The 26,011-nt window shown below is 42.5% G+C and overlaps 2 protein-coding genes across 2 annotated transcripts in view; one reads left to right on the top strand and one right to left on the bottom strand.

Moving 5' to 3' along the window:
- ankrd52a (ankyrin repeat domain 52a) overlaps positions 1-4,741 on the top strand; it is a gene marked incomplete at both ends in the record, with an annotated part of 14,627 nt that extends 9,886 nt beyond the window's left edge. Inside the window, 7 exons of the mRNA XM_080534087.1 lie at positions 45-132; positions 232-315; positions 508-653; positions 3,078-3,160; positions 3,758-3,840; positions 4,142-4,233; positions 4,467-4,741. Coding sequence (XP_080390213.1) covers positions 45-132; positions 232-315; positions 508-653; positions 3,078-3,160; positions 3,758-3,840; positions 4,142-4,233; positions 4,467-4,741 — 851 coding nt within the window. The remainder of the gene's footprint in view (positions 1-44; positions 133-231; positions 316-507; positions 654-3,077; positions 3,161-3,757; positions 3,841-4,141; positions 4,234-4,466) is intronic.
- A 12,663-nt stretch (positions 4,742-17,404) lies between these two features.
- Positions 17,405-25,701, bottom strand: slc39a5 (solute carrier family 39 member 5; the record flags this gene model as incomplete). Its single annotated transcript, XM_080534429.1, has 13 exons — positions 17,405-17,554; positions 17,719-17,909; positions 18,209-18,289; positions 18,442-18,582; positions 18,783-18,846; positions 19,412-19,531; positions 19,738-19,907; positions 20,114-20,291; positions 20,421-20,613; positions 20,719-20,954; positions 21,101-21,270; positions 25,256-25,407; positions 25,565-25,701. 13 exons carry the CDS (start codon positions 25,699-25,701, stop codon positions 17,405-17,407), a joined length of 1,983 nt encoding a protein of 660 aa, XP_080390555.1.
- Between the last annotated feature and the right edge of the window lie 310 nt (positions 25,702-26,011).

Below are 26,011 nucleotides of genomic sequence, written 5' to 3'. Positions count from 1 at the left end.
TGGTAAATGTGAAGTTGCTTGTCTGATTCCTATTCTCTCGTCAGGGCATGAAGACTGTTTGGAGGTTTTACTTGAACACAGAACGTGTGGAACCCACGAGGGGAACCGTTTCACCCCATTGCACTGTGCTCTGTGAGTATGGCTGCGCCGCGCTTGTTGTTGTTGTTGTCACGGACGATGCGGTCGGTCGTCTTACGGGCCGGCAGTGACGTGTGTGATGTTGTGTTGCAGAATGAACGGCCATAGTGGCGCTGCAGAGATGCTGCTGGAATCTACCGGCGTCCACATGATCAACACCAGGGACGCGAAAGGAAGGTGAGCCAGTTGGAACCGAAGGGGTGGGGGTGGGGGTGGGGGGGTGTCATTGTTGTCTCACTGTGAATGTGAAAGTATTTTTAGCCGAGTGTTTTATGTGCTGTAGTCGTTGGGCTTTAAAGCCGTGACCCTGGAGTCTCATCCATACCTGGAGTCTCATCCATACGGGCTGCCTCTCCTCTGTGCCCGTAGGACCCCGCTCCATGCTGCCGCGTTCGCCGAGGACGTGGCAGGGCTGCAGCTGGTGCTCCGCCACGGCGCCGAGATCAACGCCGTGGACCACACCGGGCGCTCCGCACTGATGGTCGCCGCCGACAACGGACAGAGTGGGACCGTGGGTAAGTTTGGGAGGGGCCGGTTTATTTATTTTTTCCCCCTCAACTTACAACGACCTTAGAAGACAACATAGTAACAAACCTCAAGTGCTGGTTGATCATTCCAGAACTGGTCTTTTAGAGACGCTATCCATGGTGAAAACAGCTAGGTAACGATGGCGTTTTACGTTATTTTTTCTGTTTATTGGACAGATATAGTGAAGACAGACAGGAAAGTAAGGAGAAGAAGGGAGAGTGGGCATGTCTGCAGGGCATGGGCCGGATTCGAATCCATGCCGACATGGGCATATGTGTGCACTGTAGACCGCGGTGCTAGACCACTAGACCACCCCAGGGTACACGATGGCGTTTTATAAATGGACGTGTGGCCATGTGTATGTTGTCTAATATATCACGGGAACGATAGACTGTAACAATGGGAATTCCAAACCACCCGTTGTATAATATTTTGTTTATTATTTCCATTTACAATGTAATCGTTTGGTTTTCTTAAGTACTCAAGCTTAGAAATAAAATATAATGAAATCAAGAACAATATTCACCCCGATGGGAATAATGACTGCCTCCCCTCCCACGCTCCCTGAAAGGCCACAAATGCATGAGACTTGTGGCCCATGGCAGAAGGCGACAACCGATGGAAGAAAACAAAAGAAACCCAGTAGGCCTGTTGTAATCTGAAGAATAAACATCAAATTCACATTAATAACATATATTCACCAATGAAGTGGACAACAAATAATAAGTCATAAAAAGGAAAAGGACAAACCGTAACAGTGGCAGTTGTTTGCTCTGCCCCCGCCGGTGGCTTGACACAACCACGGTTGTACAGTGGCACGGCGACCCCAACAGGCCTACTGTGTACACAGCAACAAAAACACTTCCAGTGTACCGGTATATGAATGTCAGCTTTAGAGAATGAGGGCTAATCCCAATTCACCCCTACGGCGTTTTGCGCGTTCACGTTTAAAATTCATATTTCATCGCTATCCACGGCTTCGTTTGGAGCGATTTCATGAGCAGACTAGCTTCGGAGCCATACCGCTTGATTCCAGAATGCATTGCGAATCATCTACAGAAGTCTAATTTCGCTCTTTTCAATGCGGAACACAGCCACAAATGTCATTTACTTTCTCTGTAATTACTTATTAATAAAGAATTGACAAATTATGATAACCATCTTATTATCTTAGTTTAATGTTCAATGCATTAAATACCTTTTCTTTATAACAAGCATAACAAAAAAAATCGCTTTTATGCGTTTATGCACGACATGCTGTGTCTAACCTTACAGGCTGATTTGTGGATGACAGTCGCGCATATTGACATATTTCCATGTCTGATGGCATATGACACCTACTAATGTCATTTCAATGCATTATAGACCTTTTCTTTACAACCAGCATAACACAGTCCAGCGCGCAGGGAATTGCCAACATGCGTGAAAGGGAGCAACACCGGTATCTACCGGCATTTGGCTCATGTCCTTCGAATAGAAGTCATGGCACGGAGCGCGATTCACATTTCCGAGATGTACAATCCTGTTTATTTAGAAATAAATTATTACCTGTGGCGTTTGACAGCGGATTATGGTAGACATACTTAATGTTAAGTTATCTATCTAACATTAGGCTGATTTTTGCGTTTTGACCTAGTTCCATGTAACATTTCCCCCCCTTGATGGTATATGACGATATAGCTGTATTGCGGCACTTATTAAAACAAAACAACCCGCAATCTAATCCGAGCAGTTGTTATTATGTAATATTATTCATGGATGTGCCATTTTTGATGGAGAGCAGTGAGCGGGAGACTCATTACTCAAGGTAGTTGATTAATGCAGTGGACAGCGGCTGTTTCTCCAGCGTTCCTGTCACATCGGATTTCGGAACGCCATAAAAATAAATCTGCGCTCCCTGTAAGTCATGCATTTTTCCATGTTTCCCTTTGATGGCATATGACGCCGTAAATGTAACTAAAGTTCAGCCGCGAAGTTGTTGCACTGTTGTCCTATATCAGTGCAGACTGGCAGGATAGGAGCACAGGTTTCATACAGTTTAGAGCGTCGTTATTCTGTCATGGTCTGATAATGAAGCACGGTTCTTTTTTATTTGATTACTTGTTTGATGGATTGATAGCGTAAAACTTAAGTTGTGAACGAATCGCGAGCGTCAATGCTTTTCTATGATACTACTGATGACGTATCAGGGTCTTGAAGGGTTGTCCCATTTCATAGGGAAAGATTTCAACCACTATGGTTTGTGGCTCTGTTCCGAGGCCTTGGCTCAAGCGAGTGGCACTCGAAAACGAGCCATACGGGTAGAAAAGGGAATCGGGATTGGGCCTGAGTGAACATTTAGGTTGGCAGTGGAGGCACAGTAGTGTGGCCATGCCAAGAGTCCTGTGATGACGTGTCTCTGTGTCCTGCAGCCATGCTCCTGCACCGAGCCAAGGCAGACCTGACCCTGCTGGATGAAAACAAGAACACTGCCCTCCACCTGGCCTGCAGCAAGGTGCCGTACCAACAAATATCACCTATTACAGTGTGTGTGTGTGTGTGTGGGGGGGGGGGGGGGCGGCAAAGCTTTCAGGGGGAGCAAGAGGTTGTACTAGAGGCATAATATAATAAAAAGAAGAAAAGAAAACACAGGTATTTAAAGGTCACATATTATACTTATTATAATATTAAGTTAATATAGGTCTATGGGGTCCCCAAAACATGTCTTTGAAGTTTTTTTATTTCATATGGGACCTTTAACAAAATGATTACAATCATCAATCCACGACCCGACCAGAGTGTGTTATTGAGAGAAACAGGCTTCATAATGTCATAAAAGTTAACAAAGTACAACAGGGCACCAAAACCTTGAGACGACTGAGTGACTGAGTTGTTTTTTCCTTTGAAAGAAAGAAATGACCGTTGTAAAAACAGGTAAATTGTAGGATATGTAACCTATCTGTAATATAGAAGAAGAAAAACAAAAACACGTGAGTTTCATCCGGTGTGAAATGGGGGGGGGGGGGGCGGGGGTTCAGGTGAAAAAAGTTTACGATTATTAAGCACTTTATAATCAAACAAAGATGAAATGTAATTGTTGTGTGTCCCTCAGGCCCATGAGGTGTGTGCCCTGCTGATTCTGGGGGAGATCCACAACCCCACCCTCATCAACGCCACCAACGGTGCACTGCAAATGTGAGTACCTCCCGTAGAACACTGTAAAACTCCCCCACAAAAAACAAACATGGAGTCTAGTATTAGTTGTGTGGACATAGTGGACTATGCATAAGGAGTTGTGAGGCACATATGAGTGGTTGACGTGTCTCCCCCCCCCCCCCCTTCTCTGTCTGTCTGTCGGTCTTTGTCTCTCTCTGTCTGTCTGTCTGTCTGTCTCTCTCTCTCTCTCTCTCTCTGTCTGTCTGTCTCTCTCTATGTGTCTGTCTCTCTCTCTTTCTCTCTCTGTGTCTCCCTGTCTGTCTCTCTCTCTCTGCTCCAGGCCTCTCCACCTGGCAGCCCGTAACGGCCTGGCTGCGGTGGTGCAGGCTCTGCTGAGTCGAGGAGCTACGGTCCTGGCTGTGGATGAGGAGGGTGAGCGGCAGCTTTCCACCTGGTTTCTAAGATGTTTTCTCCTTGTGTTGAGGACCCACATAACATTACATTATAACATTCAACTGATCAGCGAGTTAACTTGGTTTGTTGAATCGGGTTTGAGAGTGCTGGGAAAAAGGAGAATGATTGATAAACAATGCTCTTGAGGATTTATAATCTCATCATTAAACGTGTGTGTGTGTGTGTGTGTGTGTGTCCTTCTCCTTCCTCAGGCCATACCCCAGCCCTGGCCTGTGCCCCAAACAAGGACGTGGCTGACTGCCTGGCTCTCATCCTCTCCACCATGAAGCCTTTTCCCCAGCGGGACCCCTCCTCCTCCTGCCCCTGCTCCTCCCCCTCTGTCGTCTCCTCCCCCGGTCTCAACTTGCTGAAGCACTGCGGCATCACCGCTGCCTGCACACCGCTGCCCAACGGAGGCCTCCACCACGGCTACGTCAAAGACCGCCACGGCGCCCCCGTCGGCCTGGACGGCTGCCTCTCCGAGTGAGGCCGTCCCCTCGGCCCCGCCATCCCCACTACCACCACCAGGGGGCGACTCCCTTTAACACACCCCAGAGGGGCAGGAGTGCACCCACCCACCCACACGTCTGTATGTATGTGTGTCTGTGTGTGGTCTTCTCTTGAGGTGCAGTCAAACCTATATGCAATTATAGCCCCACGCCTCCCATCCTCCCAGCTTTGTAGTAGTGCTCAATACAAGACAGAGACTGAGCTCTCTATAAGGTCACTGGAATGATTATCACTGTTTGTCCGAAGTGGACGCTAACAACATGGACATGCTAAATTCTGAATCCCTTTAAATCATGCCCGGCGAATTATTTGTCAGCACAAGTAGATAACTGACAAAGCTGAAAGCATGGAGACCTGTTTAGAACTTACAAGTCTCTCTTGTTTCTCGCCATATCATCCAATATTTGATATCATATCAACAAAAAAACTTTGACACGTTGTTGTGGCCTTGTAGAGGAATGCACAGCCTTCCCAAAAGAATGTTCAAACGGGATGTAGTAAGATAGTGTACTTATTAATGAAGGAACCGTATAGAGGAAACTCAAGTTCTGCCCAGGAGTGCAATGCTAGTGTATAACTATTCAACACTTTCAGAGAAGGATTAGAAGTTGTACACTTTAAACTTTTGGCCTGATATTGTTTAGCATTTCATAAAGGGTAATTTCATAACAAAAAGCTGCTAAACTTTGACGAATATGTAAGAGTGTCTCCTTACAAAGGAGACCCTATGTTTGGGTTGGCATTTTGGCATCAACTTGTTCTCAATGCTGGTATTTGTCTGAAACACAAGTGTTTATTAAGCTAGAATGTTTTTAAGCATATAAATTATGACCAAAGGTGACTGATCAACACTACTATGGCGACAAATTATTTATTTGAGATGTGCTGTACTTGTACAGAGAAAGACAATAGATCTTGAGATACCTCGTTGACTCGTTTTTGCAGCTGCTGAACGGTGGGCTGGGTCTAGTTTCCCCATGTCCACCCAGTAATGTCCTCTGTAGTGTGGACTTGAGAGGGACCCTCAGAGGGGAGGGTAGTAGGTCTTGGTTTATGTGTAGATCAGGGTGGGCTGGTGGAGGTAGAACTCAGAGGACGGGCTCATTGTAAATGCATGGAATGAGAAAAGGTATCAAAACACGTCCAGTGTCCCCCTCGACCAGCCTCCCCCGGTGTAGATGGATGCTTGTCAAGCATGCTCTCTCAACGAGGCCTACACCTTTATCAAAGCCTCTTATATTCTGAGCAGGATAGAATACTGCTGCTCAGACACCTAACGCCACAAGCCATTTCAATTAATTTCCCACCCGTTTTTTTTTTTCCTGATGACTATTGAATAAGACTGACTTTTGTGTTTAGGAAGGAGACAGGAATCGACATGGCTTTAGTTGGCCTAAGACTACTAAACTCCTTGTCTTTCTGAAATAGAACTCCAGCCACTGAGTCATCAGGATTCTGGTCTGTTAACTCTTGAGAATGAAGTGTTTTGAGAGACGGAGAGTACCTCTCTGTCTCAAAGCTTGCATCTTGACACGTTTGACGGTCAGCTCTGGTATTCCGGAAAAAGATGAACTGAGAATGCTCGTCCCTTTCGTTTTATGTATGATTTAAGCAATATTTACTTTCTGGCCTTTGAACTTTTATTGAAAAGACAATCACAGTCACAAGGGCTTTTTGTTTCCTTGGAAAAGCTTTTGACGTTCACTTTATTTGTTTGACTTCATGGTAACGATCACGAGACAAATGGCTCCTACTCGGTTTTGCGCTTGGCATTTGTTTTCGGGGGGGTCAGTGCCAACAAAAAAATGCAATGGATGGCCTCTACGGCATTTCATGAAATGCCTTTTGAGCCATGCCTTCCATACTGTATGACATCATGGCAGTATGAATGCATGGTGGCGTCGACTGACGGGCCCTGGGATCGTGCTCCATCGACCCACCTGGTAGCATGGTGTCAGGGAGCCCCACACTGGTAGCATGGCGTCAGGCAACCCCCCCCCCAATTCCTGCCGTACGATATGACGGTAACAGGTGGGGCGAGGTATCTGGGGACCCTGGTCAGACCAGTGCATATAGCCTAGTGAGGAGTTGATTCCTGTGTTGGGCATTACTCTTCATGTATCCTGGGGTCATCAATAACAAGAGAATTAAACCCCCGGCAGATGAAGCTAGAAAGAAACGGAGAGCAAACTACGGTTATCCTTTCTTATGGCCAGTTCCTATGTTTTAGATTTTTGTTTTGTTTTTGTATTTATCTTATGTCTGGTACTATATATACTGAAGATGATTGTATTGGACCACTGAAGCTTTTTAGCTTGACTTCATATTTCTACCTAACCATTTCTATGACACCATCAGGGGACTGCTACATTTCACTGATTCAGGACCCATTTACATTATTTCATTCTGTGTTTCACCGCAACTCTTCGCCGATGGCTGAATTACATGCCTTAGTTTTGTCTTTATTGGATTTGAAAGAGGAGGACCTACCTACGTCATGAAGAACCACAGTGAATAGGTGTAGTAGTTACATGTTATCAGATTGTGCCCAACGTTGGGTGCTCTGCAGGGTTGGAGTCAATTTGAGTTCAGTTAAGTCTATTTTTATTAAATTAAAGTTTGATTGTGAATGGGGGGGAATAAATGTCATTATTGAATTGGAATTTCAATTCACCTTCAGAATTGGAATTTGTATTCACTTCTAGAATTGACTGAATTGAAATAGAAATGACCCCAATCCTTGCTCTCTGGGTCAAATTGGGTAGGGGAACAAAGGGAAAGTTGTCCTGGGGTTTCCTGACGCGTAAAGTTTCCTGACGCGTAAAAGCCGTAAAGGGGAAAGTGGTTTATTGACGGTCTCAGGAGCTGTGTGGAACCTATAAGCAAATCTTGTGAATGAAAAAAAGATCCGATGCTCAGCCCTGATTCCATGGCACTTAACAGAATAGTTAAGCACTTTAACACATTACATTTCTATGTGTGCATAATATGGATATTTATATGCATATGTGTGGTAGCTAAATTAGGGGTTTTGCTTCTTGGGAGAAGAGGAGAGGTGCATAACAGGTAGTCAAAGGTTGCAAGGAAATGGTATACTATACCGTTGCTTCATTGACAGATATTTTTCTTCTAAACTCAAAGTTTACAAGATCTCAGGATCCAAACAGTACAGTCCGCAACAATGTCCAAAAAAACCAACAAAAAAAGCAGTTCTAGATCTGGTATCTGATGCCAGTCCAGGGTCAAATCCTGTAATTAGTCCAGTCAGTGATTGAGCCATGTTTTCCACCATGCAACCTGCCGGGGCTCCTCACAGCTCCACCAGATACTAATGACCTCAGCCATCCGCAGGTGCAACTGTCATTCAGATCAAGCTGGGCTGAGACATTTCTCTTGCAATGCCCTTAGTTGACCAACAGAGAGAGCCATTACCCCAGAGCTGCAATGTTTTAACATGCATGTGTTTTGTGTATTGCATTGATAGATGACTAATTGGGACTGTAATTGTATAGAAGCTTGAGCCATTTTAACTGTAATGAAACAAATGGAGCATATACGTATCCCTGTTGGTTTGTAATGGGAAGCAATTAAAGGTTTGATTGTAGCAATAGAGTGTGTATGTGTGTGTGTGAAGTGTGCAGCACAAATATTGCACTGCCATCCATTTAGGCCAATTTAGAAAATCATAGCATAGATGCCAACAGATGATTTGTGTGCATTAGAAGTGTGAATCGTAGGTTACAACCTATTTGCCAAAATAGGTTGAGGGGAACCCCCTCAGTAAAGCAGCAATGGGTTGAGTGAAGATGCATGTGTTCCATCAGAGATGCATGTGTTCCATCAGTTTTTCAAACTGAGCCATGAATTGACTGACTTATGTGAATGTAGGGTCGAATTAGAGCCAGACTGTGTTCTTTCCCCTGAATTTGGACTTTTGCTCATCATTTGTCTGATATTTATGAAATGATACAAGTAGCATGAAGTAATCCTCATTCAAATGAGTAGTCTTGTCTTCCTGTAATGGAGTTTCGGGGGGGGGGGGGGTGTTGAAACGTGGTGAAGCACATGTGAATGGTGTGAATACAGGAGGTGGAGCCTTCTGACACGTTATTCACTCACTCTTTCCCTAATATCTCAACATTGACTCCTTCGTTGACTGTTAATGATGTAAAAACTGCATTTGAACTGAGTGAGAAGTACAAGGTCACAGCAGGGGACAGGAGGTCAGAGAGTTACACATGTATGTCTATCAATACCATTGAGATTGCCTTACAGTACTTTGTAAACAGAAGATAGGACTACAGTAGTTAACGGTACACCTTCATGGATAGCCTATATTTGACAAAATGCACCTACATCCATTTAGTGCCATAAAAACCTTTGTTTGCCTTTAAACATAACACAGTCGGTCATTTTAACCTGGGTCAGTAACCAGTTCAGATCCAGTCAGGATTATTTTTTTTGTCTTTGTCGGGATCATTTTCCTCTGTCGAGACCAGCTGAGGGTGATTTGGTTTTTAATCTCTGGTTTTTGAGTCGTGGATTTAAGCATTGCAGGAACAGCTGTAAGTCAATCGCAAATTGTGATACTAATAGTTTTATACAGCATTGTGATAGTAAGGAGGAAATTATGAACTGTTAAGCAATCATGGTGGCAGACATGGTATATAAAACAATTTGTTAGAATTAGATGTTTATACTTGTATTTGTAATTGGACACTTTGCTTGAAAAAATGTAATCGGTCTTGCTTTATGTGTGGTAAACAAAGTATAATGTTTGTAAGTGGGGGGTTGTGTAATTGGTGTCTTATTAGAAACATTACGTTTTAGTTGTTGGCAGACGTACAGTATGGTAAATAGGGAATAGATATACCTCCGTGGACGTCTCTGTTCTTACTTGAAGTAACTTTCATATAAGGCAAATGATAATCAGACCTATTTTCTTGCATCCACAGCTGAGCCATTTGCCAAAGCTGAAAGAGGAACCGGTATCTTGCCCAATAAGAGCTAGGGGTCACTAATCCCGGAACCCAGAATCGAATCTGTCTAGTGAGACTAATGGGTCGCTAACATCGCTTATTCTGCTCCGATAGGTCGTTGGGTGTCCAGAAGCACACGCATCCATCTAGGTAGCACAGAGCTCAAGGTTGCCCTGTTGCGGAGATTGTCGAGAGAGGTTTTGGGATTTTGCCATATTTACCACTGTGAATGAATGATAAAGATTTCAGTCTAGTCTTGTTTCAATCTAGTTCAGCTTGTCTTTAATACACCAAACCAAATAAGGCTGTTGAAAACGTACCTCAAAATAACAGTTGAGAGAAAGGAAATTCTTTAGGTCCTATAAGTCAATTGACTACAAATAATTTGATCTGTCATCGGTAGTCTATTACTCTGTCTAAAAGCATACTCAACATGTCTAGCGATTAGTGGAACCTCTGCTTTTATCTATGTCGGCCTACTAATGTTTCTCTAACTTACAACTTGGCTGTGTCGTGCACCTCCTTTACTAGGCAGTGTTAAAGCACCTTTTACTTTCATTTGACCTGCAGTTTTGCGACTCATACCTCAACAGATCTGTCCTTTGACTGCCTGCTCTGTGGTCCTCTGTGATTCTGCTGATGCCAGTTGTTTTAGTAGATCTGTCTGTTCCGCTGCATGTGGCGTATGGACTTAAAGAACAGCAGATACGAGTCAAGGCCCTTGGCTACTAGTTCAATGCTGAAGAGAACAAAATCAAATGTGATCGCAGTTTTTGTTTTTCTCTGATGAGCCACAGATACGTTTCATTTAACAACAAAAGTTCCATGGGGCAGAAAAAGATCCCATTGAGATACAATCTAAAAGTGGGGGAGTGCTATGCAGTCATTTTACCTCCTTCAGTTTATAAATATGGGATGTTATACCGTATGTTGACTGTCTCACTGATGCTAGCTTTCCCCCTGCAACATTCTAATTTTGTTGTGTGTGTGTGTGTATATATATATATATATATATATATATATATATATATATTATAACTGTATCTGTTGTCTTTGTTTTTCCCCATCATTTGGACCATTGTGATAACCAGCACAGTAGTGGTATGGTGCCTTTTATTTGTTACTAAATTCATGCTGTAAGGCATGGTCTTCCATTTATACCTCCCGGAAGCCTTATGAATGAACACGTACAAGCATAGGAGGGCACATCTCTCTGAACGGAACATTCTCAGCGTATGTGATGCGAGTTATAGAATAAACAACTCTCTTTTTATTGTCATAACTCCAGAGTTCATAATGCTATGGATTTCTGAGATTGAGTCCTATCATATTGGTGTGTAACATCACTGCACCACCACCCTGTCTACTGCTGGGTACCCCCAACATTGGATGGGCGGGGGAACATTTTGAAAAGCACAAATCCAAAGATGGTAACTCCAGGCAAAGACGTCTCTCTCAATGCCATGGGGGGTCTTGAGTGAGGAAAGGTTTAGAGTTGTGAGCGAAGCAGCATCAACCCCCCCCCGGAAGGAGGGGAGCATGGGGGGCTTGATTGTGTCAGCAACAACCCAGTAATTGTAGGATCTCAAATGCCTGAGCATATCAATTCAGATTGTTCCTCTCCATTTTTTGTATTCATCAATAGTAGTCGTGCAGTAATAGTCCAAGTTGTGAATTCATATAGGGTACGTAAAAAGAAAAAGTAATAACGATAATTGTCGGTTGTGACGATGTTGCAGTTTGGTTGTGGAGAATGTTTTCGTGTTCGTAGGATAGAGTGATTACAAGTACCGTAGTCGCTGTGTGCAGTGTTAACAGTGTGAAGATCATACTATAGAAGTGGTGTAACATTTGTTGTCTTATTAATAGCGTTAAGGCATGAATCATCTATTATGCTGACCTCTTTTTTGAAACGATACAAGTGCAATAACCTTTTTATTTATCATCGCTTCCTCAATTAAAGAATATGCCCTCCGTTTTCAACACCAAAAAAAAACAAAAACTAAAAAACTTGTAGCCAATCCAGTAGTACGCTTTAACCTGTCCCTGTTGTGCAAACAGATAAGTTGCATTTGTTAGTGGAGTGTGTGAAATTTACATTCTTAAAAACTGTGATCAATATTCAAGTGTCAAAACTGCTTGGTCATAGTAAGGACCATGCAACCAGATCAGATGACTGATAGATGTAGCTACAGTGTGTGAGTATGTCATGAATGTGTTTAGATGGTATTGTATGGAACTTAATTTCCTTGAATCCGATTGATGGTTATGTTTGCTTGCATGTGTAGGTGTGTGTGTGTGTGTGTGTGTTTGTGTGTGTGAGTGCGTGAGTGTGCAATATGCATCCTCCTCCGGACCGTATCAAATGACATGTTCTCTCAATATGTACTGGCTGTGGATTAAAGGAATTTTGAAATGCCTTACCTTTTTAATAGATTTGTTGATCAAAGTAAAACATTATGGGTGACCTACAAATCACCACCCTTCACAACCCCATAAAAGGTGTGTATCTTACCGAATTAGTTTGTAAAGCTTGTACAGTTCAGGAAATCAATCAACTCTGAAGCTGAGCTGATCTTCTCTGTACATGTGTAATATTTATAGATTATGGGAAGGGTTGAACGGAAGCCTCACAAATTTGTAATAAAAATAAATGTAAAAAGACTATCCGAGACTTATTTAAGAATTATTAAACAACATTATGGATAAGAGCTTTTTATAGTGTCTTACATGCATGTTAAGTGCTTACAATTACAAATAGTTGTTTGTGTTAGTGTGGACAACCAGGCCTGTTTTACGTCAGACGTTGTTCCAAATGAGCCTATGAGAATACTGTAGACAGTAAGGATAGATCTGTGTCTAGGGCATGATGTGTAGACTATATCTACTACCCCTTTTGGAACTTTAGTGTGTTGGGAGTCTTGTGATAGTGGTTTTAGAAGAGCATTCCCCTTGATGTGTATGTGTAGTTCTGGCCCAGTGGGTTGAATGGCCTACTGTACTGTAGGAACTCTGCCTTTATACAGTAGACTTCTACTAGACCTGTTCTTTGAGCCCACTCCTGTCAATTTGTTCTAGAGTAAACACGTGGAATTACTATCAATTGCTGAGCCGTACAATAGAAATACAAATATTGCCCATAAAGCAGCTCCCTGACAAGTGTTTTTGTTAATTACCTTGATGTGGTCTCTTATAGTATGAAGTCTGAGGCCAGTATCTGTGCACTGTAAGGGACTCCATTGGTGGTTCACGTTCACATACAGTAAATGTCAATTACTACGTTCTCACTGAGCAATACAAGCAAAAGGATGCATTGGCTCATTTTGTGATGTTTGTTAGTCCTTGACGATTTCCTTGTTTACTCTGTGGCACCATTATAAGAGGACCCTTCATTGTAGTTTATAACAATCCTATCTGAACTGGACAAGAGCAGGCATTGATCTGCTACTGAGACAGCCTGACTTCAGGAAGACTGAACTGAAAAAGATGGACAAAAGGTTGTCTGTTTCACTGAGTGGCTTATCTGGGGAAATACCATGGAGCCCATCTCAAGAGACTGGATGTGATAAGTTACAATCCAATCGTTCCACAATGCACCTTGGAAAAAAACAACTATTAGCCTATTTGGTTTGTCCACTAAACATTCCAAATGTTTTTTTTGCAAACTTGGCTGTTGGGTAAAAAAAAGTACAAACTCTTTGCTTTGCTGGTGAATGGTAGTGTTGGAGGCTATCCTTGACACTTGGCCTACATGAATGTGTGGGCCAATGAAAGGGTTTCCTATGTATCTCTGATTACCTCATTAACAAATCTGCAAATACTGATCTACTGTGTATAGAGCAGACAACGCCATCACCAGCATAATCTCAAGACCTGTGATGACAACAGGACCAATGATGACATTACTCCATTTGGAAATTAGCCAATTACAAATATTATTCATATTAAAAAAATAAATTACACTTTAAATACTGAAAGCTTCATGCGAATATAATGGAATTATCTGTGTAAATAATCATGTTAGCATTTCTTGCAGTTTTCAGTAGTAGCATTTCTCCTACCTCCATATGTTGCAGCTTCGTGTATTCAGTTTGTCTTCACCTGTTTTGACATAAAACTAACCTATGTATACACAGTATGGGAACTATAGAATTTTGCCATGAACAACGATAATTATACATAATGAAGTGTGCTTGATTGATTGTATGTATATGTGTCTGTCAGACATGAAATTATTTATGAAGCATTTATACAACAAAATACCACTGGAATGTGAAGCCAGACTGTGTTATAGTGCTGATTGTGATAGTCTATCCCCTTTAACACTCAATGATGCCTAGCAAAACCCATCGTTCGGGGATGAGTTACCATACATTGGCTTTTTCTGTTTGTTTGTTTTTGAACAACTCCCCTGTCTCTCCTGTTTTAGGCTCCCCTATGTGTGCATAAGGTTTTCATGTTGTGCCCTACAGTATATCTCAAAGTTTACAGCTTCATGGAATGTGAATGTTTGTTTGTTGGGTTAGTAACTTAGTTAGTTCTTGCGCACAGCTGGTTTTGGTACTAGATCAACATATATTTTTTAACAGGTTGGCATGAGGGAGTCTGGTTATGCACATGTTATTCTGTATGAGGGTGAGTTTTGTCCCCTCAAAACCGTATGCCTTCAACAACACAAGTCCACTCCAAACCAAACTTTGGTTGGTGTCTGCCTCCTCACCGCCAACCTCCCAATCTCTATACATCTGCTTTAATTATAGGAGGATACAGGACACGGTGAGAAGTTGTAGGTTTCTGACCATGCATTAACCCCCCCCCTTCACACCAAGACAGGAACACCCCACCCCCTCCACAATCCCTCCTCAACCTCAAGCCATTCATTTCTTTTTTGACAATGCAATCCTGAAAGCACTTTGCCTTGTTATTCCATTGTGTGAACATAAGTGATAATTTGTTACAAAATGTTACGGATATATGTATAAGATCATTCACAATTTTGGAAAATCTGCATCAGTCTTTCTGACGTAAAAGAAAAAGAAAAAAAAGAAGGAATTTCATGATATTAAACCTAAATCTATTTTATACAATGTTTGCTGCAGCCAATTGGTCTTGTTATTCAGTATTGTGGCTTAGGGTTGGATATGTGTTCAAATAAAGTGCTATTGCTTAATATCCACTATTGTGTGTGTGTGTTATTATAAAAAATTGTTTTACTGTGGCATGATAAGCTAAAGCCTGGTACACACATACAAATAATCTGGCCGATTTTGGCCCGATTTCCCCCCTTCCGACAAAGGACAGCAAACGCCTGATTATCGGATGGCTCTAAAGATTATCCTGTAGAGAAAAAATAACGCACATCCTCCTGTCTTCGGTGCTGAGCTATAACTGACAGTGCAGTAATATTTAGTACAAAACAAGGTAGCCCGCACTCACTTTTCGTTGCTCCAATTTTTATTTAGCAAGCAGCAAGTAAAAATAGACGTTTCGACCGTGAGGTCTTCTTCAGTATAGCAGGAAACAGAAAACAATGTCTTTTTTAGACAAATGTGACATTGACAATCATTAGCCCCACCTGGTGTGTTGGAGCACGTATCAGTGTAGACATGATTTAGAACAAGATTCACAAAAAATTACATGATTACATAGTATTGTTTTTTACTTTTTTATATAAACATACAACATTTAGAAAATACACCTCTCCAAGGAAATCAGATCCTAACTTGATTTCAACCTTCATGTTGACTACATCACCAAAAACACAAACAAATGTTCATAGACAGGCTATATTCAAATTTGATTTCAACCTTCATCTAAAGATTATCCTCCAAGATTATCCTGTAGTGTGAGGTATGTTAAGAGTCAATTTCTCCCGACAATCTGCTTGGAAAATGGTCGGGGCTGACGATTGTAAATATTAAACGTGTTCAATATTTACGATCAAAAGACCTCTTGTGTGTGGGCGAAACTGACAACTTGTGAGCAGGGTTGTCAGATAGGATTGACAATTTCCAGCCTACCCAGTCTAAAAACCACAAAATCTACCAAAAACCAGCCCAAAACCTCTGTCAGAAAACCACTAATTACTATTGTTCAATCCATGATTTTTTATCTTCATGTGTGGGGTCTCTCCCAGATAAGAAAATCTGTTAAGATTTAGAAATTCTTTGTGTGTACCAGGCTTAAGTTTAGTGTGAAATGTTTAGAAGTCAGGCAGGGGTAGGGACAGCAGGAGATGAGATACATCTTTATTGTCTAACATGATTATATCAAAAAGTACGTAATTTGACACTGCACACTCTTTAATAACATTTCCTGAATGATTACAAACATTTGTGCAAAAGAATCATATTAAATTATTGAAACAGTGAAAAGAAGGTGAACGTAATGTTCATTTACAAGCAAGAAGAAAAAAAGTGTTTCCTCTCAGGGCTCAAGGGTCAGGACAGTAAACCTGTCACTAGAGAGGTTTCACAAGAAAACTTTGTGATGACCAAGCAGAATCAGATCAGGGATATCTGACCTGATCCTTTAAGACAGGATAGTGCCACAAACTCCCTCACACTTGTGTTTGAACAGCCATCAAAGTTAATCTGTTGAAGGCCTTGAGTCGAGGATTTTAATGTCCATATTACCTGAACCAAAGTCTATTGTGATAAAAGGTCACATGGGTTGTTAAAGGTAGAGGCGATACTGCCAGGGACTTTAGAGATGCAACAGACCAGAGAATACAGCGTGTTGCTACAGAGCCCATCAAACGTTTTGACCTGCAGTTGTTCTGCATCTCCAGTAGAATTAAAATATATTTGGTTCTGTTTACATTAAGCTAGTTTTCAGATAAATGGAACATAGGGATATGGGAAGAAAAAAAGTGAAAGGGCAGTGAAACGAGTGGATACTGTCTTGTTCTTGTTCCTGTTCACTACAATATATGTCACATCCCAGAGTCTACCTTTAAGTTAACTCTCAAACTACCAACATTGGTCTGGCCAGACTACATGTGGTATTTGAGGATGTACATTTTTCAAAAAGTCATGTCCCCAACAACCTCCATTTGGTGCCAGTAGTAATTTCTATTCAGTAAAATTACTAATGTTATGGGAGCCCAATTGAGCCTATGGGAGGTGAAAAAAAGTCTTGATTAATATTACATTTTGGCATGTACAAACTCATGGACCCTCATGTGTCATAAAACATTTTTTCAAGTGATTTTAAAGATTTGGTGCATGTGAAATATTGGGCCCTATTTAGGTATATACAAATCATTTTATGTTGTTATAAATGATAATGAAAGAAAAAATCAGACTTTTTGAAAGATTGTGGCATTTTTTTCTTTGGTTTGTATTGGGGTCTGGCCAGACCTGTCGGTAAACAACATGACTGCGTAAGTGCATAGCAGTCACTCTCCCGATGGGTGGGCTGACATGCTCTGGTCTGTGCAACGAAAATATCGTAAGACCCTGCTCATTGCACACGTTTAGCTCAAATCAATAAGGACAATGTGCAAATATTAGTAAAGAAAACAAATGTTCACAGTGAACCTATTCTTTCCCAGCATTGAAAATATGGCCATTTTCCATAGACTGCGGACGGAAATGGATGCCGAGTGAACCCTCTGGCTCCTTCTATCTCTGTGCTCGTACTCAACCCCTCCCTTGGAATCAGCCATCCCCCAGGTTGAATGTGATGTGGTCCTCAAACAGGGCTATGCATAGCATGATGGCGCCCCCTGCCAACAGGCCGAGGTTCTGTAGCAGGAAGCGAGTCAGAGGTCCCATTGGACCAGGATCACCATGGAGCATCTCAGGCATCTATTGAGCAGAGGAGGGAAAACAAAGTAACGTTTTTAAACTAATTAAATTAGACCACCCACTTAATATTAGAAGATATAAGTGTGAAGGGTTATCCTCCCTTAAGGTTAGACACCAGATGTCTGTGAGTGTGTGGAACACCCATTGGTGTTTTAGTAACTCACCATGTCAGCGAGAGCCACATAGAGAAAGACCCCAGCTGTGAGGGTGAGGATCCAGGGGGACAACTGGGCTGAGTGGTGGCCTAGAACGGAGCCTGTCAGCAGGCCCACGAAGCCCAGCAGTGCCGACACAGCACTGAAGAGAACCAGCCTGCGCACGGGCCACCCCGCTGCCAGCAACACAGCCAGGTCACCTGTGTAGAGGAGAAGATGCTGTTTTTAGACAGTCCTGGTCGAGTCGTCACAGAGCATGTGTCCCTCACCTGATTGTACTGTCCAATGTTTGCCATTTAGCTGACGCTTTTATCCGAAGCGAGTTACATTGCAGTGAGTGCATACATTTTTCAGTGTTTCAGCGTTCCCAGCGGGAAAGTGTGGTAAGTTTCCAAACAGTTCTACTTTATAACCATAAAAAGGCAGTGCTTAGGCTTTGTGCATTATCAAGTATTCTGCTGAACATCACAGAAAGGTGAAGCGTATACAGCAAAGGTACCTAGCTCATGTGGAAGCTCGTGGCAGAACACAGCTATAGTGGTGCTCAGACCTCCAGTCAGACTCTGAGAGAAAGCTGCACCTGGGAGAGGGTGAGAGGGGGTGAGAGGGGGTGAGAGAGGGTGAGAGAGGGTGAGAGAGGGTTGCGAATTGGGCCAAACTACTATTGCCATGTGATTATCTTGGAGTCATAAATGTAGTTTCTCCAACAACCCCATTTGGGCAACTGTTTACCAATGGCCAGCCCGTCAGTAAGGTTGTGGATCCCATCTCCCATAACCACCATCCACACCAGGCTTCCTACTCCAGCTTGTTCCTGGCCGGGCGGGCCGTGTGAATGGCCATGGTGACCGTGCTCAGAGCACTGCGTTTCCTCTGGGAGGTTGGGGCCTGAAGATCAGAGGGGAGAGATGTTTCACAATGCTCATCACAGCAATCACTACACATTACTGTAGCTGTGGCACATATCTTCCTTTTAATTCAGAGTCATTTGCCAGTGTTTGTGTAGACATAGAATTATAACAAATGATCTTTATAAAATTATATTGTCAACAATGACTAATTGCACAACTCACTCTGCAGTGTGGTGAGCTCCTTCTCTGGGTCTACGTCGACATTCCTCTCCTTCAGCTTAGCTTTCTGATGACGGCAGCATTCAAACAAGTCATGTGATTGCAAGACATTCATACCTGAATACAAAACTAAATCTCCTATGATTCCATCTTATTACTTTTTTTTAAAGGCCCACTGAAGTGACTTTGATTCTGGGTAAATGTAAAGTTACATACTTACATTGTATACAATTAAAATGCAACAAAAGTGGGAAGAATGTCAAATGTAAAGAAATTATATGCTTGGCGCTAGCAACACTTAGGTTGTGGTTTCGATTCCTGCTGGAACCATATATACTGAAATGTATGCACTCATTTCTCATCACTTTGGATAAAAGCGTCAGCTAAATGCCATATATTATATCATTGGTTTATTTGATTGAATTTTTCTACCCAGTGCACTCATCCTATTGGAGTATAACATGCGCAAATCGTGGTGACGCTTAAATCACACCCATCGAAAACAGAGAATTTGAGGGAGAGTAGCAGGGCTCGATTTTTTACACAAAGAGTAGAGTGGAAAATAAAAGAAACCTTATTTTTCATATTTGGGTGATTCAAACCAAAACAAACATGACAAAATGACGACTAACCTTGTAATGGTTCCTCAATCCCAGAAGGCTCTCCACGACAAAGAGGAGGTAGAGCCCTCCCAGCACGCTCAGGCCCTTCAGGATAGCATCCTGCTCTTCAGAGTGGGGCCCGGGACTCGCCTGCAGAACACAAACACTCTCAACTGAACCACTCTCTCCATATATCACAGAGCACAGAGTAACCTCACACTAGCCATCCTCCATGACTTGGCAGAGAGAGAGCCATAGCTCTAGTATTTTAATGTCAGAGATCTTAAAATGGCTGTGGAATTGTTTAAAGGGATAGTTCACCCAAAAAGAATAATTTCCTTCTAGTTCAGACTTACGTGAGGCAGGAGATGCAGCAGGGCGTCGCCACACAGCGTCCCCACGGCAACGGCTGCCATGGGGCAGAGGAAGGTGCGGAGGCGGGCGGGGGGCAAGAGGGGCACCACACTCAGAGCCAGCAGAGATGGGAGACTGATCAGAGCTAGAGCCAAGGAGCTCCAACCCAGAGCTGGGGGACCGCATAGCACATAGACATGCATTCTGCTTTAAACAATTATTACGGGTAAGGTTGTACTGATAAATCTCAAGTAAATGTAAATACAAGTTATCTCCCCCTCTTCACCTCAAGTTGAGAGGGTACATTAAGCTGTCCCATAACAAAAGACAAATGTACTGATAAATAATTTTCATTACAAGTAATGTTCCTGTATTCACCATTGAGGAAAGTCACATTTCTGTCAGTCTTTGCTCCACCCGTCTCTGTATGTCGAAGACAAACTCCACTGTCGATCTGGTACAGGAGGGCTGGACACAGGAAGGTAAAGTGAGCAGGAGTGATGTAGGATGTCTTTCCCAGACCAAAGTTCCACAAAAGCTGAGTGACGTTCAAACACTGGAAAGAGTAAGAGTACAGGTTAGGGATATTACTGATGCATTAATGACACTTCTGTGTATTGATTTTCGCATTTACGGAAAATAAGTGGTTTGTGGTTTGTGGTTTATGTTGGTGGTCACAACTCACGTTCCCATGAAGATGACTCTGAGAGGGATGATTGGACACCAGGGATTCAAACATTCCTAGTCCAGGCATAGAGTGTGGAATTTGGGGCGACCATGGAATATCTCCATCCTTCATCCCACCAGAGGAAAAGCTGCCACCCTCTTTGGCCCCAGACCTATCGGACCCCTGTGTCCCAGGACCTGGCTCTGGGGTCCTTTCAGAAGATATTGTGGGTGTTAGGGTATACATTTTACACAGACATCATTGCCAATATTCATAGGATCAAATAAGTAGAGATATATGCGTCGCTCAGTCTCACCTGCCTATGTTTGCAGCAGGGGGTGGAGAACTGCCTGGAATAAGGGTGTTGTGACTCTCATGGGAATGTCCATGAGGATGTGAGGGGTCCAGAGAATCATGCCTCAACCCATGGTGGCTGATTTCCAAAACACTGACCTCCCCCAGGCCCAGGCTGCCCAGTAGCTTCTGCAGGCCCTCATATGTCAGGGTCCCATTGTGGCCATACTGCACAAATAGACGTTCCAGATAGTAGCCCTGGAAAACAGACATTGACCATTATAATCACTATATCAATGTTATGAGACTTATGACATTGAGATTATGAGATTTGCTTCCGGCTTTATTATTTGAAATGGAGCCTAGCCAATGTGCCTTTGTGGTGTGTAGTGTTATGTTAACACCTGCTCCTCAAAAGCCTCCTTGAAATGCCCAGATCTTGAAGCCTCTTGTTGGCTTCCATTTGGTTTCCTGTCCGGCGTATTCCATGGTGATCTTTCTGTGATTGTGTCATCAGTCAACGGTGGTCGTGCCCCTGCTCCACATGCCAGCAGAGGCAGACCGATAAATGTTGCTAGTGTCAGCAGAGGCCACATCCTAGAAAGAGGAAAGAATTTAGCCAAAGCAAATTCAAACAATGGAAAGGGATATTCTCACACACACACTCACACACACGCACACACACACACACACACACACACACACGCACACACACGCGCACACACACACACACACACACACACACACACACACACACTCACACACACGCACACACACACACACACACACACACACACACACAAATAGACAGATATACACAGACAAAGATACAGACGACCAGCCAATAGCCCAATATACACACACACACACACACACACACACACACATACAGGCTACTTTTAGAAATAAGCAAAATTGCAGTTAACATAGCAGAAGTTGTGTAACAAAAGGCCTTGTCACATATTTTAAACAACGCAGGTCCTGGAGACAGTCTTAAGCTACAACTTCAATCAATCACACACATCTTTGTACTCACGCAGGTAAGAAGGCTACAAGATTATTATTCCTGATGTTTTCCCAATTGCATTGTCTCTTGGCTTATTCAGGGAGATGAAACAAGCAAAATGCACTGTGGTCTGAGACTATCCATCTGTATTGAAGGTTGAGAAACAATTGGAATGAGGCACATGCTTTTTTTTAGTTAATGTGTCACTGAAGGCACAGCAGAGTCATGAAACTGATAAGAAGGACCACAATGCATTGTGGAATATGATAGCACTTTCACACCTCTGGAATAGGTTTGAAGGAAGGAGTGAAAGAGTGTGGAAGAACAAAGGCCTTGACATTAATGAATTTAAACATTTAATGACATCCCACCTCAGTTCACTGTATGCAAATTGTTGCCTTCCTGATCAATTTAAAAAAAATATATATATGTAGAGGGTCAAGGGTCGATCTTGTTATAAACAAATGTGTAGGCCACACAGCCAGGTTAGAGGAGTGTTTATGAATCTTCATTTTATAAATCATTAACTATATCATCCCTGTCGTGATTTGTTGCCCTAATGTGTGGTTTATGATGCTCCTCCAGGACAGAGTTTGTTTATCATGCTGTGGGCAAAGGAAGAAAGGCCTCAGACACGCCCCTTTAGAGAGCCACTGGAGAAGATACATTGTTGTCTGGGGCAAAAAGTATGAATCAGTGCCAGAATTAAACTATACATAAACTTGATCCTGTTGGCTAATTAATGATTCAGTAAAAAAAGTGGTGAGCCATTTATTTATACACTTTTGTTTTTAAGACCATTGATTATTACCTAAATAATAGAAGGAAAGAAGAGTAGGCCTTCATCTATCCACATGTAATAAGATCTTATTGCATTCCTTGAGTCTATCTCAAAGGGCCAAAGAAAGAAACCATCACAAAACATAACAAAGAAAACACACAAAACAAATCACAGGATTAAAATTAAACATTAGAGGGCAATATGCAAAATAACACATGCACACAGATGTATGCATCTGTATAGCATTAGGCACACACACACACACACACACTTACCCATGCGCTATACAAATAACATTTGATTTGATTTGATTTGATTTAAAGTGTAGGGAAATAAACCCCATTGCATGGCTAGTTGTGGCGTCACTGAACCGCCTGTGATCTCTGTAAAAATGAGAATAAATTCAACAGTGCTGCCTCCCATGCACTTTAAAAACAATGCTCTTCAACATTATTTGCTAAAATTGTAGGATGGATTTTCATTTTGACATTACATCCAAGAGTCGTGGATAGCCACAGTAGTTTAGAGATTGCTACATATGGATACTTTTTGGTTCCTTGTAGAACCCTTTCCACAGAAGATGCTTACTGCTCTTTGTGAAGCGCATTGGGTCACATTTTGTGAGTAATGTGCTATACAAATAAAATGTGATTTGATTGAGCCGATTTTGGAACTTCTTTTTCTAAGAGTGACGAAGATAGTCAATGACAGTTCACTATTACAGAAGTAGTGTACTCCATCTTTTTCCCAAGCTAATAATAAGAACTTTATTTGTACAGTGCTTTTCCTGCAAACGTTGCAGCTCAAAGTGCTTTAATCATTATACAATCTTAATGTAATTATTTAGTAATTTAAAGGCAATATTAAAAAGATGGGTTTTTAGTCTTGACTTGAACATATTTGCTGAGGTTGCATCCCTAATGTAAACTGGCAGTGCATTCCACAATTTTGGTGCATAAAATGAGAATGCAGCCTCACCAAAACTCTTCTTTTGTACATGTGGTACACAGAGAAAACCATCGTCAGAAGACCTGAGAGCTCTATCGGGCTGATATGCTAGCAAGAGGTCTTTCAAATTTAGTGAAATAAATAATCCTCAGTACTCACAAGTCTAGTAGAACTTTTTGAGCTCCTGGTTCTTCAGTGTTGATCAATGCACAGTAAATAACACAGCAAATAAAAGTGGCAAAGTACTACCCCTCTCTATTGAGTTGCTCCTTATATACAATCATTTCTAGCCACATGACTAGTGAAGAACTACAAATATTTGGGTACTGTGTTTGATAATAGGTTGTGTTTTCAGGCTAATGAAGATGCAGATGACTCTGTTCTACAGAACTTTTATTGATTCATGACGTCTTTTTGTATTGTGGCTTGGTTTGGGAACCTGAACCTGGCCAATAAGAACAGGCTTGGTCGGCTTGTCAGAGTGGCTAGTTATTGAGGTGAACCAAGCACAGCTCTCTGACCTTTGCGATCAGCAGGTCGTAAGGCAGGCCCTTGCCATATTTGACTGTACTGACCACCCCCTGGAGAGGGAGTTTGAGCTTCTACCTTCAGAAGATATAGAGTTCCTCATAGGTTAAAAAGATTCCCCCAAAAATTCCAACTCATAGGACTAAAAAATACTATTTTGTTTGCACTGCAATTAGCATTTGCACAAATGATGCACTAAGCACTTTCTGCACTCAGCAATTTGCTCATCCTTTGTCCTCACAAGAATTTTTATTTTTTTTTATTTTGGGGGGAAACAGGGGGAAACCCAAGGATTCAGTATGCATGTTTTGATGTTGACACATTAACATGGATGATTGCCATGGTCATATGCGTGATAAGGTGACCAAACTCATCATCATATATCATCAAGATACAATGCTGAATAAACAGGTTAGATTTTAATATTGACACTGCGTTTGTTGGACATTTTATGGAACCCACAGGATCCGGGTTTTGGGCGGTATAAGGAGTCCTAACAGAAAAAGCTACATCATCAAGATCCTGATCTGCAGGGAGCTACCACCATTCCTAGACCTCCACCAATCGAAGCAACAGATCGACATTGCCACAGCACTACACACAGCCCTCACACACCTTGACAAGAGGAACACATGTGAGAATGCTGTTTGTAGACTACAGGTCAGCATTCAACACAATAATCCCCTCTACAACAAGCTCAGGGACCTAGGCATCAACCCCAGCCTATGCAACTGGATCCTAGACTTCCTGACGGATAGAAAACAGGGGGTGAGAAATGGGCTCCAAGACCTCCGCCCCCCTGACCATCAGCACAGGTGCCCCCCAAGGCTAGGTTCTGAGCCCTCTCCTCTACTCCCTGTACATCCATGACTGCTTGGCCACCCACAGGTCCAACACGGTAATCAAGTTTGCAGACGACACAACAGTGATCGGCCTGATTACTGATGGCGACGAGACGGCCTACAGAAACGAGGTTGACCGCCTGGTTCAGTACAACCTCGCTCTCAACGACGACAAGACCAAAGAGCTGGTGGTGGACTTCAGGAAAAAGAAACAGGCACAAGACCCCATCACCATCAACGGGTCTGCTGTGGAGAGGGTTAACAGCATAACGTTCCTGGGGGTCCACATTACCAACAACCTCACCTGGGATGAACACACCAACCAAGTGGTGAAAAATGCACAACGCCGAATGTGAATGTGAATTATGTGCACCGAGTCCACATTAAGTCCTAGAGGGGCTCTAGCTTGATGACATGATATGAAGTATATGGCTTAGCAACTAGTTAATGTTACCTGGGGGAAGAAGAGTGCCAAATACTTCCACTTCACACAGAGTAAGGACTTCTTTCCTGTCAGGGATGACCACACTGACATAGCGACCCTCCATGTTGTTACACTGGAAGGTGGAGGTCTGCCCTGCTGGGATGTAGCTGATGGCATCACATCTGAGAGGATGAAGATCAATATGTCAGTTCAACAATGTAACAAACCCATTAAAAATGCACTGGTATGGATAAGAACAAAATATGTATTCAAATAGTTGAATTTAATGAAAGTGTGAAGTCTTCTGCACTTGGCAGAGGGAAACGTTCCGTACATCACCTGGGATTGTTGTTGCCGTTGTTCTGCAGTGAGTTACCAATACGAATCTCAGCACCTTTGAGCCTCTCAGCACAGCAGTCTCCTCTATTGGTGATGGACACAGAAGTGAGCAAAATATTATAGTTATCTTGATGCATTGGTCCTAGGACCGTCCTACAATATATCATTATTATGTACAGTACAATCTGCAACAGTAGTAGAATTTGCAGAGGCAGTGAAAGTGCATAGAACATAACCACGGTGGTGGGGCACTGACTGGTGCTGCAGAAGTGGTGGTGAAGGTGCGATAGATGGGAGAAGATATGAGGTACAGCAACATTTGAATTGATGTTATTAGGATCCCCATTAGCTGATGCATTGCATCAGCTACTCTTCCATTTACAAAGAATACAAATCACAAAACAAATCACAGAAATAACATTAAACATTAGAGGTGAAGTTGACACA

This window comes from Nansenia antarctica (assembly GCF_963989245.1).
Source record: "Nansenia antarctica genome assembly, chromosome: 6".
NCBI classification, from domain to species: Eukaryota; Metazoa; Chordata; class Actinopteri; order Argentiniformes; family Microstomatidae; genus Nansenia; species Nansenia antarctica.
This window is presented reverse-complemented; position numbering and strand designations above follow the sequence as displayed.